The sequence below is a fragment of the Podarcis muralis genome, chromosome 18 (assembly GCF_964188315.1).
Source record: "Podarcis muralis chromosome 18, rPodMur119.hap1.1, whole genome shotgun sequence".
Lineage (NCBI taxonomy): Eukaryota > Metazoa > Chordata > Lepidosauria > Squamata > Lacertidae > Podarcis > Podarcis muralis.
Genome location: NC_135672.1, coordinates 7,651,563 through 7,665,824, shown reverse-complemented (window position 1 = coordinate 7,665,824; position 14,262 = coordinate 7,651,563). Strand labels below are relative to the sequence as shown.

Genomic DNA, 14,262 nt, shown 5'->3' with positions numbered 1-14,262 from the left:
GGTAAAGGGGTAAAGGGACCCCTGACCATTAGGTCCAGTCGCAGACGATTCTGGGGTTGTGGCGCTCATCCCGCTTTATTGGTCGAGGGAGCCGGCGTTCAGCTTCCGGGTCATGTGGCCAGCATGACTGTGCCGCTTCTGGCGCAGCGGAACACCGAAACCAGAGCAGCGTACAGAAACGCTATTTACCTTCCCGTCGGAGCGGTACCTATTTATCTACTTGCACTTTGACGTGCTTTCGAACTGCTAGGTTGGCAGGAGCAGGGACTGAGCAACGGGAGCTCACCCTGTCATGGGGATTCGAACCGCTGGCCTTCTGATCAGCAAGCCCTAGGCTCTGGTTTAACCCACAGCGCCACCCGCATCCCTGGAGAAAGGAGTAGGTCAGCAATAAAACAGCCGGTGTTTACTCAAAGAAACCAAAGCAGCGCATACCTAGTGATCACAGCAACTCTTCCCAGTTGGTCTTGCCCCAATGAGGCAGTTGCGAGGACTGAATGCCCCCACCTTCCAACCACACTCTAAGGCAGGCATAGGCAAATTCGGCCCTCCAGATGTTTTGGGACTACAACTCCCATCGTCCCTGACCACTGGTCCTGTTAGCTAGGTATGATGGGAGTTGTAGTCCCAAAACTTCTGGAGGGCTGAGTTTGCTATGCCTGCTCTGAGGCTCCTCCCCAGTTCCTTCCCCAGCAGCCTAAGGCTCTGACATCTCTCTTTGCTCCACCCTCTTCATACTGTACTTCTTTGGGTTCTGGGACACCAGGGGGAGGGGAGCTGGTTGCAACAGGAGGGGGAGACCCCCTTGGCTTCTTCAGCATCCTGCCTCATCTCTGTCTCCTGGTCCCGTCCTCTCCTGCCTCTGAGTCTGGACTGCTCTCTGCCATGGCCTCTTCCTGCTCACTAAACGCTGCTACATCTTCAGCTTCTGACCCCTCCTCCTCCCAGTCTTCTCCCTCTGACCGCTCACCGTTGTCCCACCAGCACTCCATGGGCTCTGAGCCGTCTTCCCCTGGCGGTTCCCCCGCTGGTGCCTCCCACCACTCCTTGCATCCAGCCAGTCCAGGACACAATCCAGGAACCACAGCTAAAAAATCCCTGGTAGGTGGCCATCCAGTGAGACGAACAACATAGAATTTGACAGAAACTGAACCGCAGCAGAATGGAAGCCTTGCTGATTCCGACAAACGAGAGGTCAGAACAGAAACTGCTGCCTTTTTAACAATCCTGGCGTCGGATCATGCCCTTCTCTGCTTTCCATATGCGCAATACTAACATCGGCCGCTAGGCTTAGGGCCTTTGCAGCTATGGCAACTGGACAGGGCTGGCGATTCCTGCTTTGCCACTTAAGGCGAAATTGGCACATGACTCCCCACCACTGAAGCCGCCTGTACGTGCGTTGAAAGGTGGCACCCGCAAAGCGTCGGCAACAGCACTGGCTTTTGGCAGCATCTTGCTAGTTACTGGTGCCAGTGCCACTCCTCTGCTGCCCGTGGGGTGGGGTCCGTGGGAGTGCCACCCCATGGACTCTCACTGCTTGCCTCATGGGTGGGCTGGCACTGCACCTGAGGTCCCCTGGAATCAGGGAATTCTCCCTGTTTGCATTCCAGAAGGGTCAAAACCTCTCCTTTTTCGCCAGATGCTTTCTTAACTGGCTGATAACATTTCCCGGGCAGTTCTATTCTGTTTTATTGATCTTATATATGATGGTAGTGTGAATGACTTCCTTTCTAAGAACACCTCTCAGAGCCTATTAAGTGCCTCTGCAATCCCCTTGGGAGCTAAATATCTCCCAGGCTTGACCCTGACTTAGGGAGCGTTGACTCATTACAAAGGTCAGAGCTTTTGCTATCCCCACTCTCTGCTTCAGTAAATCTGGCTCCACGACATCCCACTCTCTCTTGGTCATTCATCAGTCCTTGCAACTAGGAACAGTGAATGAACTTTGTTTTGTTTTGTTTTGTTTTGCATTTTAATGAGAAACTACCTAATTCCCCCTAATTCAAACCAATATGCAAACACAGAAACACCTTTGACCTTTGCGCTTCTCCAAGTTTCACAGTGCCGGTTCTCCAGCCAGTTTGTGCAGCAATACACATCAGAGGGTGGTGTACATAGGAAGGCACTTGCCAGTGAAAGTAACATGCAAAAATGCCTTATATTGGTCGAAACTGCATGTGAAACCGCATTTATTGGGAATAACCTGCACTAAGATGCTGACGAATTTTCTTGAATCTTTTTGTTAAATGCAAAAATTTCAGTTCAGTGTGGAAAACCGAATGCAAGGCTAATAAAATGAGAAACTGAGGAAAGCAGAAGGGATTCATCCATTTGTAACACACGTTCCTAGCTTCGTCTCTCCACTGCCGCCTTCTTAGTTGACTCTCCCACATTTATATAGCACCTGGCTTGGTTGTGCTTCTGGTCTCTTGTCATTTTCACCAGCCCCTGGAATGCTTAGCTTGGGTTTCAGTGAAGCAACATCACAGCCAAGTCCTTCAAAGTCTCCATCCTCGCACAGGCCCTGACACTTCTATTTCTTTCTCTCTCTTCTTTCAAGCTGTTCTGGACACATGCTGGAAAAGCAGAATGTGACAAATAGACAGATTAATAGATGTGGAAGAATTGTCTGTTCTGCACCCTGCACCTGTAGATGGAGGCAGGGGGTGTGAAGGGAGGAAGAGAGAGTCACAGGTGGTAGGTAGGTAGGTAGGTAGGTAGGTGGATGGATGGACCACTGGATCAGGACCTCGGGGTCCCTGCAGCTCAGCATCCTGTCCCCCACAGTGGTCAACCAAGATTCCTCCAGAAAGCTCAAAGCAGAACGCAAGCACGTCCCTGCATCCTCTCCCCTCCTCCATGGTTGCTCCACAGCAAATTGTAGTTAGGGTCATATTGCCTCTGAATTTGAAAATGTCTATATATCTATATAGGGTGGCGCTGTGGGTAAAAGCCTCAGCGCCTAGGGCTTGCCGATCGAAAGGTCGGCGGTTTGAATCCCCGCGGCGGGGTGCACTCCCATTGTTCGGTCCCAGCGCCTGCCAACCTAGCAGTTCGAAAGCACCCCCGGGTGCAAGTAGATAAATAGGGACCGCTTACTAGCGGGAAGGTAAACGGCGTTTCCGTGTGCGGCTCTGGCTCACCAGAGCAGCGATGTCACGCTGGCCACATGACCCGGAAGTGTCTTCGGACAGCGCTGGCCCCCGGCCTCTAGAGTGAGATGGGCGCACAACCCTAGAGTCTGTCAAGACTGGCCCGTACGGGCAGGGGTACCTTTACCTTTTTATATATCTATATCTATATCTCTATCTCTATCTCTATCTATCTGTCTAGATAGATATAAATAAATAAATAAATTGTGGAGTTGGGAAGGGACTGCCACGGATCATCTAGTCCAGCCACCCCCACCCCACCCCACCCGCAAAGGAATCTCAGCTAAAGAATCTCTTAAGTGATTCCTACCTGTTTAAAAACCTCCAGCAAACAAGAGCCCGCCACCTTCTGAGGTCATCTATTCCATTGTCAAAGCAGCTTCTACCACCAGAAAGTTCATCCTAATGTTAAGCATTTTAGTGCTAATTTCTTCTAATACAGTGGTACCTCGGGTTAAGTACTTAATTCGTTCCGGAGGTCCATACTTAACCTGAAACTGTTCTTAACCTGAAGCACCACTTTAGCTAATGGGGCCTCCCACTGCCGCTGCACCGCCGGAGCACGATTTCTGTTCTCATCCTGAAGCAAAGTTCTTAACCTGAAGCACTATTTCTGGGTTAGCGGAGTCTGTAACCTGAAGTGTATGTAACCTGTATGTACCACTGTACAGCCGGGTTGTCCCTGGTCAGTCCTGGTTTGCCCTCCCCCCAAAACAAAACAAAAACCCTCAAGAACTTTAGCCCAACGAAACTTTGATGAAGCTTTCTCAGAAAAGCTCAACAACTCTGTTCAATCCAAATGGGTAGATCACTGCCAGTTTTTTTATAGTGTCAGTAGATCGTGGTCCCTTGGAAGTTGGACGTTCCTTTTCTAATATAAACATTTCTGCAAAACAATTTACCCAGTATGTTAATTTTGCCAGCTTATGTCTTCTTATGCAAACATTATTATCATTTATTAAATTTGCATAGCATCCTTCATCCTTAGATCACAGAGCAGTTTTTTTTAAATTATTATTATTATTATTATTATTATTATTATTATTATTATTATTATTATTATTATTATTATTATTATATTTTATTTTATTTATTTGTACCCCACCCATCTGGCTGGGTTTCCCCAGCCACTCTGGGCGGCTTCGAGCAGAATATTAAAATACAATGATTCAACAAATATTTAAAGCTTCCCTAAACAGGGCTGCCTTCAGATGCCTTCTAAACGTCAAATAGCTGTTTGTTTCCTTGACATCTGGTGTTCCACAGGGCGGGTGCCACCACCGAGAAGGCCCTCTGCCTGGTTCTCTGTAACCTCACTTCTCGCAGGGAGGGAGCTGCCAGAAGGCCCTCGGAGCTGGACCTCAGTGGGGATGATGATGATGGGGGTGGAGTTTAATGCATAAACTTTACCCTAGTTATATGTTGGTTTTTTGGTACACACAACTTGGTGGGAAGAGCTGCACTGCCAAATTTGAAGTGCAAATTTCCCAGGATGGCTGTGTGCATTGTTTGGGGGAAATTGCAGATGTGGTAGGTTTTTTCCTTTAAATGCAGACTGAATCCAGTTTCTCCCTCCATTGCTAGATGTAGGTGAGCCAAATGTGCCAGGTATCCATTCATGTGGAGGGTTGCAATTCTTGTTTTCCAATCCCCACCTCAGCATCTCTTCCTGCTTCCTTTAATCAGCCGTCCTGTCCATTTCCCCTTAATGGGATCCGTCACATGGCCCAGAAACGTGCAGCTGGGAGCTTAGGCTAAATTGCTGCAGATTACCTGACATGGCAGGGATCTCACATGTCGCCTGTCTTAGCTCCCAAAGCTGCCCGTCCGGTCTGGCTGCCGCCACACCATTTTAGCAACTCGAGAGCGAGCTTTCGGAGCGTTCTGAAGATCGCGGCAGGAAGCGCTGGGTTTTAAAAGGGGCACCTTGCAAGACTGGGTGGCACAGAAAGGGCTGTATTCGCACCCAGGCCAGATATCTGCAAATCCGTGTTTGTGTTTCACTCCCGCCAGCTCAGCATTTAGAGCCCTTGCAGCCGTTTGGTGAAGTTATAATTTTAAAAACAACAGCTTCCAAAGCCAGCACCCAAAATTATAGGTGCTAATTGAAAATGAGCTACTCAAAACAGGGTAAATGCATGCATTTTAGGAGCTGGCCAGTCTCCAAAGAGAGATGAGCTCCTAAGGGAATCTGCTGCTGCAGAGATCTGAGATGTTGCTCTGCTGATGGGATGGCAGGGCAAGGTCCTGCCATCGGAAATCAGATCTGGAATCTCGTTGAAACCTCCACCGTTTACCAAATGCTATCTCGGTCAAATGATTTAAACACTCAGGAAACATTACAGGGGAGTCCAAATTCATACTGTGTACGGGACGCGGGTGGCGCTGTGGGTTAAACCACAGAGCCTAGGACTTGCCGATCAGATGGTCGGTGGTTCGAATCCCCGCGATGGAGTGAGCTCCTGTTGCTCGGTCCCTGCTCCTGCCAACCTAGCAGTTCGAAAGTACATCAAAGTGCAAGTAGATAAATAGGTACCGCTCCGGCGGGAAGGTAAACGGCGTTTCCGTGCGCTGCTCTGGTTCGCCAGAAGCGGCTTAGTCATGTTGGCCACAGGACTGTACGCCGGCTCCCTCGGCCAGTAAAGCGAGATGAGTGCCGCAACCCCAGAGTCGGTCACGACTGGACCTAACGGTCAGGGGTCCCATTACCTTTACCTTATGCTTACTACAGCAATGCTCATATTTGAGGACTTTGCCTAGCTGGGATAGCTCAGTTGGTAAGCATGAGACTCTTAATCTCTAGGTCATGGGTTCGAGCCCCACGTTGGGCAAAAGATTCCTGCATTGCGGGGGGTTGGGCTGGATGATCCTAGTGGTCCCTTCCAACTCCACAATTCTGTGATTCTAAGACGAGAAAAAGCCCGACTCACTGGTTGAACAATTGTTCGCAATATGGGGGGAAAGGAGCATTTTATTGTATAGATTAGAGCCACACCTGTAGCATATGCCTGTTGACCGCTGTGGGGAACAGGATGCTGGACTGGAGTGACCCTGATGATCCAACATGGCTCCTCTTAGGGTCTTGCGATGCAGTCCGTCCATCCACCTACCTGCCACCTGTGACTCCCTCTCCCTTCACACCCCTGCATCCTCTCTGCATCCTCTTATTCATGGGTAGGCAAACTAAGGCCTGGGGGCCAGATCTGGCCCAATCGCCTTCTAAATCCGGCCCGCAGACGGTCCAGGAATCAGCGTGTTTTTACATGAGCAGAATGTGTGCTTTTATTTAAAATGCATCTCTGGGTTATTTGAGGGGCCTGCCTGGTGTTTTTACAGGAGTAGAATGTGTCCTTTTATTTAAAATGCATCTCTGGGTTATTTGTGGGGCCTGCCTGGTGTTTTGACATGAGTAGAATGTGTGCTTTTATTTAAAATGCATCTCCGGGTTATTTGTGGGGCAAAGGAATTCGTTCATTATTTTTTCTCAAAATATAGTCTGCCCACACACACACAAGGTCTGAGGGACAGTGGACCGGGCCCCCTGCTGAAAAAGTTTGCTGACCCCTGCTCTTGTTTATCTGTCTGCTTCATAGAATTTCGGAAATGTAATGTTGGAAGTGGACGCGGGTGGCGCTGTGGGTAAAACCTCAGCGCCTAGGGCTTGCCGATCGCATGGTCGGCGGTTCGAATCCCCGCGGCGGGGTGAGCTCCCGTCGTTCGGTCCCAGCTCCTGCCCACCTAGCAGTTCGAAAGCACCCCTAAGTGCAAGTAGATAAATAGGGACCGCTTTATAGCGGGAAGGTAAACGGCATTTCCGTGTGCTGCGCTGGTGCTGGCTCGCCAGAGCAGCTTCATCATGCTGGCCACGTGACCCGGAAGTGTCTCCGGACAGCGCTGGCCCCCGGCCTCTTAAGTGAGATGGGCGCACAACCCTAGAGTCGGACACAACTGGCCCATACGGGCAGGGGTACCTTTACCTTTACCTTTTAATGTTGGAAGGATCCGGGGGGGGGGGTGTCATTCATTCTAACCCCCTGCAATGCAGGAATCGCAGCTAAGTCTTTGTAATGATGTACACAGATAACCAGATCCCCACTATCCTCCTCTCCCTTCAGCTTGATGTCTGGCTTAGCCACCATGGACTCCAAAGCCTGTGGAAGGATGGGGATCATCACCATCACCTATTACCTCTGGACCACCTTCCTGGCAGTTACCACCGGGATCATCTTAGTCATCAGCATCCACCCAGGGGCCGCTGCCCAAAAGGAGGAGTACACCGTCGGCAAAGTGGTGCTCAGTTCCGCGGATGCTTTGCTGGACCTCATCAGGTACAATCTGCTTCTCTTCATGTTTCTCAAAAGCTCGTGGTGCATTTGAATCATTTAAAAGGAGGGGTGGGGGACCTCAGCCTTGGGGGGACCAGATGTGGCCCTCCAGCTATCTTCATCCGGCCCACGGAAGCCACATTATAGCCCACACTCTACCTAACAGCGAAAGTTTCATTCTGCCCCAAATTTGCAAATTTCTTTTAATATCTTCCCAGGTTTTTAAATAATTATCTTTATACAGATTTGTACTATTTGCTGTTAACCATACACCTAAATACTTAACCTTCTTTTCAATCTTCAGACCTGACACATCTTGTAATTTATTTTTAGTCTCATTGTTCATCTTTCTTTTTTTTTTAACCAAGAGTTTGGTTTTAAAAACTAATCAATTTGAGTCATGTGACTCAGATCACATCTAAAGGTAAAGGTAAAGGGACCCCTGAACATTAGGTCCTGTCGCAGACGACTCTGGGGTTGCAGCGCTCATCTCGCTTTATTGGCCGAGGGAGCCAGCATACAGCTACCGGGTCATGTGGCCAGCATTACTAAGTCGCTTCTGGCGAACCAGAGCAGTGCACAGAAATGCCATTTACCTTCCCACCGGAGAGGTACCTGTTTATCTGCTTGCACTTTGACATGCTTTCGAACTGCTAGGTTGGCAGGAGCAGGGACCGAGCAACAGGAGCTCACCCCGTGATGGGGATTCGAACCACCAACCTTCTGATCGGAAAGTCCTAGGATCTGTGGTTTAACCCACAGCGCCACCCGCGTCTACTTGGCCCAATTTTTTTTAAAGTAATGTGAACACAGTTTGCTTCTGGGGCCCCTTCAGGATTAGGGGCCCTGGAGCTTAAGCTTCAGTAGTTTCATAGTAGATCCGCCCCTGGAGGAAACAACTTCAAACCCAATCCTGATTGAGGTAAAACAGATCTCTGCTTAGGAGACATTTTGAAATAAGAAAGCCTTCAACAGGCACCAAAAAGACGATAGAGGGTGGTGCCTGCCTGATAAATATATCGAGAGGGAGTTTCGGAAGGTTGGGACTGCCATGCTAAAGGCCTGATCCTGACAGTTTGTGGAATGGACTTGCTGAAGATGGTATCTGTAGGAGGCCCTCTCCTGCAGCGTGCAGTGATCAGTCAGGTATATAAGGGATGAGACAGTATTTCAGGTTTCTTGGTCCTAAATTGGATAGCAGTCATGGGGAACCTTTGGCCCTGTGGGCGTTGCTGGACTCCCAACTCCCACCAATGGCCAGGGATGATGGGAACTGGAGTCCAGCCATGTCTGGAGGGCTTTGTCTGCCAGCACTTTGAACTATATTTCCTGGCGAGAGGGCGTTCCACAGGGATGGCACCACTACCAAGAAGGCCCTCTGCCTGGTTCCCTGCAACCTCACTTCTCACAGTGAGGGAACTACCAGAAGGCCCTCGGTGCTGGACCTCAGTGTCTGGGCAGAATGATGGGGGTGGAGATGCTCCTTCAGGTATACTGGACTGAGGCCGTTTAGGGCTTTAAAGGTCAGCACCAACACTTTGAATTGTGCTCGGAAACATACTGGGAGCCAATGTAGGTCTTTCAGGACCAGTGTTATATGGTCTCGGTGGCCACTTCCAGTCACCAGTCTAGCTGCCGCATTTTGGATTAGTTATATTTTCCGGGTCACCTTCAAAGGTAGCCTCACATGGAGCGCATTGCAGTAGTCCAAGCGAGAGATAACCAGAGCATGCACCACTCTGGCAAGACAATCCATGGGCAGGGAGGGTCTCATCCTGCGTACCAAATGGAGCTGGTAGACAGCTGCCCTGGACACAGAATTAACCTGCGCCTCCATGGAAAGCTGTGAGTCCAAAATGACTCCCAGGCTCCGCACCTAGTCCTTCAGGGGCACAGTTACCCCATTCAGGAGCAACTGCCCATATCTGTTCTTTCTATAGGCCAGTAAGGGTTAGCAATGTGGTTTTAATATGCAACTGCAGAAACTCTCCGGAGATTATTTACTTTAGTGAATAATCCATACTATGACTTGCAGGGATTTTTTTTTCCAATTTGCATTTGTAATTTGGACCCTCACATCCCATGTCTCCTATATGAATCCGACTCCCTTTCTTAAAGATCGTTGGGGGGGCTGCCTCCCTCGGCCACCCACGACTCGAGAGCAGAAGGTGGAGAAATTGTGAGCCTCTGGCACAGATGCCATAGCATCTGATAGAACATTGCTGCTCAAACTTTCTGATGTGGTGCACTGGCAATTCCACCCCCACCCTCTCAATATGCCAAGGACAGGTACCATCTTTAGTCTGGGAAGCGTCCCACCCAACCTGGGCTGTGGATAAACTACAGTTCCCATGAGTCTTTGAGGGTGGGAAGGGAGCCATGACTGTTAATGTGCTACAAATGTGCTTTAAATGTATGGTGTGGGTGTGACCAAAAATAAATGAGCAAACCTCCATTCATGTGGCTGAGGTCTAAAGTGGCCTTCTCAATACTGTTTTGTTCTGTCTCCTGCAGAAATATGTTTCCTTCCAACCTCATCGAGGCTTCGTTCCAGCAGGTGAGCCCTTGATATAGTTCTCTTCCCAGCCCTTTCGTGCAGATCAAGCCGTCCAGCCAGCCCAGGGGCAGCCTCTCTCTGCTCTCAGCTCCTACTCACGTAGGCCATGGGGGATAGGCACATTCAGAAGCTCTTGAGACCTCAGGATACGCTGACCCCAGCCTGCCCACTTTCGAGAGCTTCCAGAAATATATGGCCTGCTGGCCCAAGACATTTTGGCACCCGAGGCGGTTTCCAAAATAGTTCCTCCCAGTGCCAGGGAAGGAGAAGGGGTGAGGGAATATCTACATCAGGGGCAAGGGGGGAAAAATATCTATATTAGAATCTGCTGCCCCTGTGGATAATATTTATTTATACATACATACATACATACATACCCTGCCCATCTGGCTGGGTTTCCCCAGCCACTCTGGACGGCTTCCAACAAAGTATTAAAATACAGTGATTCATCAAATATTCAAAGCTTCCCTAAACAGGGCTGCCTTCAGATGTCTTCTAAAAGTCAGATAGTTGTTTATTTCCTTGACATCTGGTGGCAGGGCGTTCCACAGGGCGGGCGCCACTACCGAGAAGGCCCTCTGCCTGGTTCCTTGTAACTTGGCTTCTCACAGCGAGGGAACCGCCAGAAGGCCCTCGGCACTGGAACATGCCACCTGAGGCACTTGCCTCACCTTGCCTCATAGGTGGGCTGGCCCAGTGTTTGTGAGATGCAAAGGTGTTCCCCTAACACGCATATTTTTGACAAGCCATCCCCCCTGGCATTCTTGCATGTTATTTCCACTAATATATGCACTTTAGTATATTCATGTTTGTAACTGACTGGAGAACTGCATTGCAAAATTCAGAGAAGTGGGAATTTGTAGGATGGCTGCTGTTTCGGTTTGCATATCGTTTCAGAAAGTGTGAATTTGGCTGATTAATCGGATTTCTCTCCTACCCCCCAGCAAAAACACACACAGGGCCCCTCCAGATACCTGTTTTATTGTGCTTTCATGATGATTTCTGCTCACGGTGGTATTGGCAGTCCCACTTACACTGCGATTTCCCCTGCAAAAGTCCCAGGGCAGTCTGACTGCTTCCTCTGTAACTGATGCAAGTCCTGTAGTTTCCTTTTAAAGCCCTATAGCTTTCAATACCGCGAATGCTTCGATGGCGAGGGAGCAAATCTTTCAGTGGAGAGGGAGGTTGTTCTGCTTTCGTTGAGCTGTCCCACGAGAGCTTCCCTCCAGATCTCAATAACGATGCATCACAGAACAACTAATAAAGCAAAAGGATGTGTGGTCAGTCCACAATCCATAACTGACCGCTAATGCACAATTTGCCTGTTGCAGAATGCACCCACAAGGGGGGGGGGCCCTCTTCAGCTCTTTATTTCCCTCAGCGAGCCAGGAAGGTTGTGTTCTCACTCATCCATACCACGTACTATGAGCTGAAAAGACTCCATGGTCTCAGCACCATGGATAGCTCCAGTGAAAGGTGGAGGTGGACTGAGACCATCAGAGCTTGGATGGCTTCCTGTCAGGGATTCTTTAGCTGTGATTCCCGCATTGCAGGGGGTTGGACTACATCAGGGACGTCCAACTTCCAAGAGACTGCGATCTAGTCCCCCCGATCGACCGGTAGATGGCGATCGACCTGTTGGACAGCCCTGGACTAGATGCCACTGCAGTTTTATGAAGCCTCAGTCACATCCACACTGGTGTGATTTCAACAATCTCCTCTGAATGAAACTTAGTTGAATACCACCCCCTACATTTAAAGCACATGGCTTACCCAAAGCCACCCTGGGAACTGTAGGTTGTTAAGGGTGCTGGGAATGGTAGTTTGATGAGGGGCAAATGACCATTCCCAGGATACTTTGGGGGGAAGCCAACTTTAAATATATGGTGTGGATGTAACCTGCCTTATTGGCCTGAATATAAGCCGCAGCCACAAATAAACTGCACCTTTAAAATTGAGGGGGGGGGGAGAAAAAAGACAATACTTCCTGGGGGGGGAGCTGCATAGCTATGCTGGTGGCGTAAGGTCGTGAATATAAGCCACGCTTTAACTTTTCACTGTTGGAATTTGGGGGGGAAGTGTGGCTTATATTAGGGCCAATACGGTATATGGCTTAAAGGAACCCTCCTTTTCTATTTCTTTTTAAGCTTGAAAAAACAAAGAAATGACAGTGTGCAGAAATAAAACATCTGACATCAAGCACTTTTTAACATAAAGATTAAAAGAAAATAGATAAAGAGGAAAGAAAAAGACAAAAACTTCTGATTCTCTGTCTACCAGCTTTAAAAACTTACGGAAAATTCTTACTTCATAATAACATTCAGTTCTCCACTTTCCATAAACCAACCTTTCTTTTTTCAGTCTTCAAACCCTGACACCACAAGTTCATTTTCCTTGTTGTGTGGGGAGTTTTCGGTTGTTAATAAATGTCAACAGTGATTTTTCTCAAATTAAACACGTCAACTTTGCCATCTCGGCTAAATCTATCGTTTTAATAACTGTTCTTCCATAGTAGGTAATAATAGGTCCTTTCATCTTTCTGCATATAACAGTCTTGGGGCTGTGATCATATATTGCAGTAATCGTTCATATTCTTTTTCTAGTTGTATATTCAGGAACCCCCAGCAGAAAAAGATATGAGCCCTCTTTTTCTAAGATTTAAAACAAAGCAGCCCAACCCAAATTGTGTAAAAAACCATTTCTCCAGGATCCACCCATCTTTCACTGCCATCTGACATTTTGCTTCTAGTACCGAACAGTTCTTCTGCCCGTGGTGAAGTCATCTGGGATCCCGAAGAAATCCACAAAGTCACTAAGTTTCATCTACTTTGTGCCGGATGCTGAGAACTCAGAGATCCAGAGGCCGGTGCTGCTTGAGATCACGCCAGCGCCAGAAATGACCTACCGGACCCTCCCTGGCAGCAATAACGAGATGAACGTGCTAGGAATAGTTATCTTCTCAGCCACAATCGGTATGCATATCAAATCCCAACTTGGGGGGGGGGGGTTCCCCCCAATGTGTGCAAACAGATGGATTTGGAGACATCATTTTCTCTCTGCACAAAAAGGAATTCTTTGGGTGGCTCAGGTTTTGGGGTTGCGTGCAGTATAGCACTAAGTTAAAGTAAGCTAAAGTACAAGGGACACGGGTTAAACCACAGAGCCTAGGACTTGCCGATCAGAAGGTCAGTGGTTCGAATCCCCACGACGGGGTGAGCTCCCGTTGCTCGGTCCCTGCTCCTGCCAACCTAGCAGTTCGAAAGCACGTCAAAGTGCAAGTAGATAAATAGGTACCTCTCTGGCGGGAAGTTAAATGGCGTTTCCGTACACTGCGTTACGATTTCCGTACACTTCCGTTACGATTGGTGCACAAAATATAAGCATTCGTACGGTGGTCCCTTGGTTCTCAAACGCCTTGGTTCTCAAACGACTCAGAACCCAAACACTGCAAACCCGGAAGTGAGTGTTCCGGTTTGCGAACGTTTTTCAGAAGCCAAACATGTACCGTTTTGAGTGTTGCGCTTCTGATTTGAGTGCCACACTTCTGTTTTAGTGCCACACTGAGATCTGTCTGTTTTTGCTATTTATTTTGCATTTTTGTTTTTTGCGGCTCTTTTCTTTTTGTGACTGTGTGGAATCCAGTTCAGCTACTGATTGATTGTGTGATTGCACTACATTATTTATTGCTTTCATTTTATGGATCAATGGTCTCGTTAGATAGTAAAATTCATGTTAAATTGCTGTTTTAGGGTGTGTTTTTTCAAAAGTCTGGAACGGATTAATCCATTTTGCATTACTTTCTATGGGAAAGTGTTCCTTGGTTTTGGAACACTTTGGTTTTGGAACAGACTTCCGGAACGGATTAAGTTTGAGAACCAAGGTACCACTATACACACTACTAAGCAGATAAAATTTCAAGCTCAATTAGAATTTTTAAAAAACCCATACAATTTAAAACACGAGGCATGATTGTGGCGGTTGCTAAGAATTTTTCAGACTCTGCTGCCACCAGCTTCATCTGCAAAGAGAAAAGTCACATAATAATTGGCTGAATTGTCCTGGCTGGAAAGGAACATCTTGCCCTACACCCCTTGAAGATGAGATTATGCTTCTTATTATTTACTTTTATTGATCACATTTGCATCCCACCTTCCCTTCAAAGAGCTCAAGGTAGTGCACTCTTTCCTTCTAACAACAGCCCTGTGGGGCAGGTTAGGCTGGGATACTG

General features: G+C 48.2%; 1 protein-coding gene across 3 annotated transcripts in view; it reads left to right on the top strand.

The window, feature by feature from the left end:
* The window catches only part of LOC114588414 (excitatory amino acid transporter 5-like), a 32,828-nt gene that overhangs the window by 7,855 nt on the left and 10,711 nt on the right, over positions 1-14,262 (top strand). For all 3 annotated transcript variants that reach the window (XM_077921789.1, XM_077921788.1, XM_028713700.2), the window contains 3 exons: positions 7,268-7,480; positions 9,992-10,034; positions 12,784-13,006. In XM_077921789.1, the coding sequence (XP_077777915.1) occupies positions 7,268-7,480; positions 9,992-10,034; positions 12,784-13,006 (479 nt within the window). The remainder of the gene's footprint in view (positions 1-7,267; positions 7,481-9,991; positions 10,035-12,783; positions 13,007-14,262) is intronic.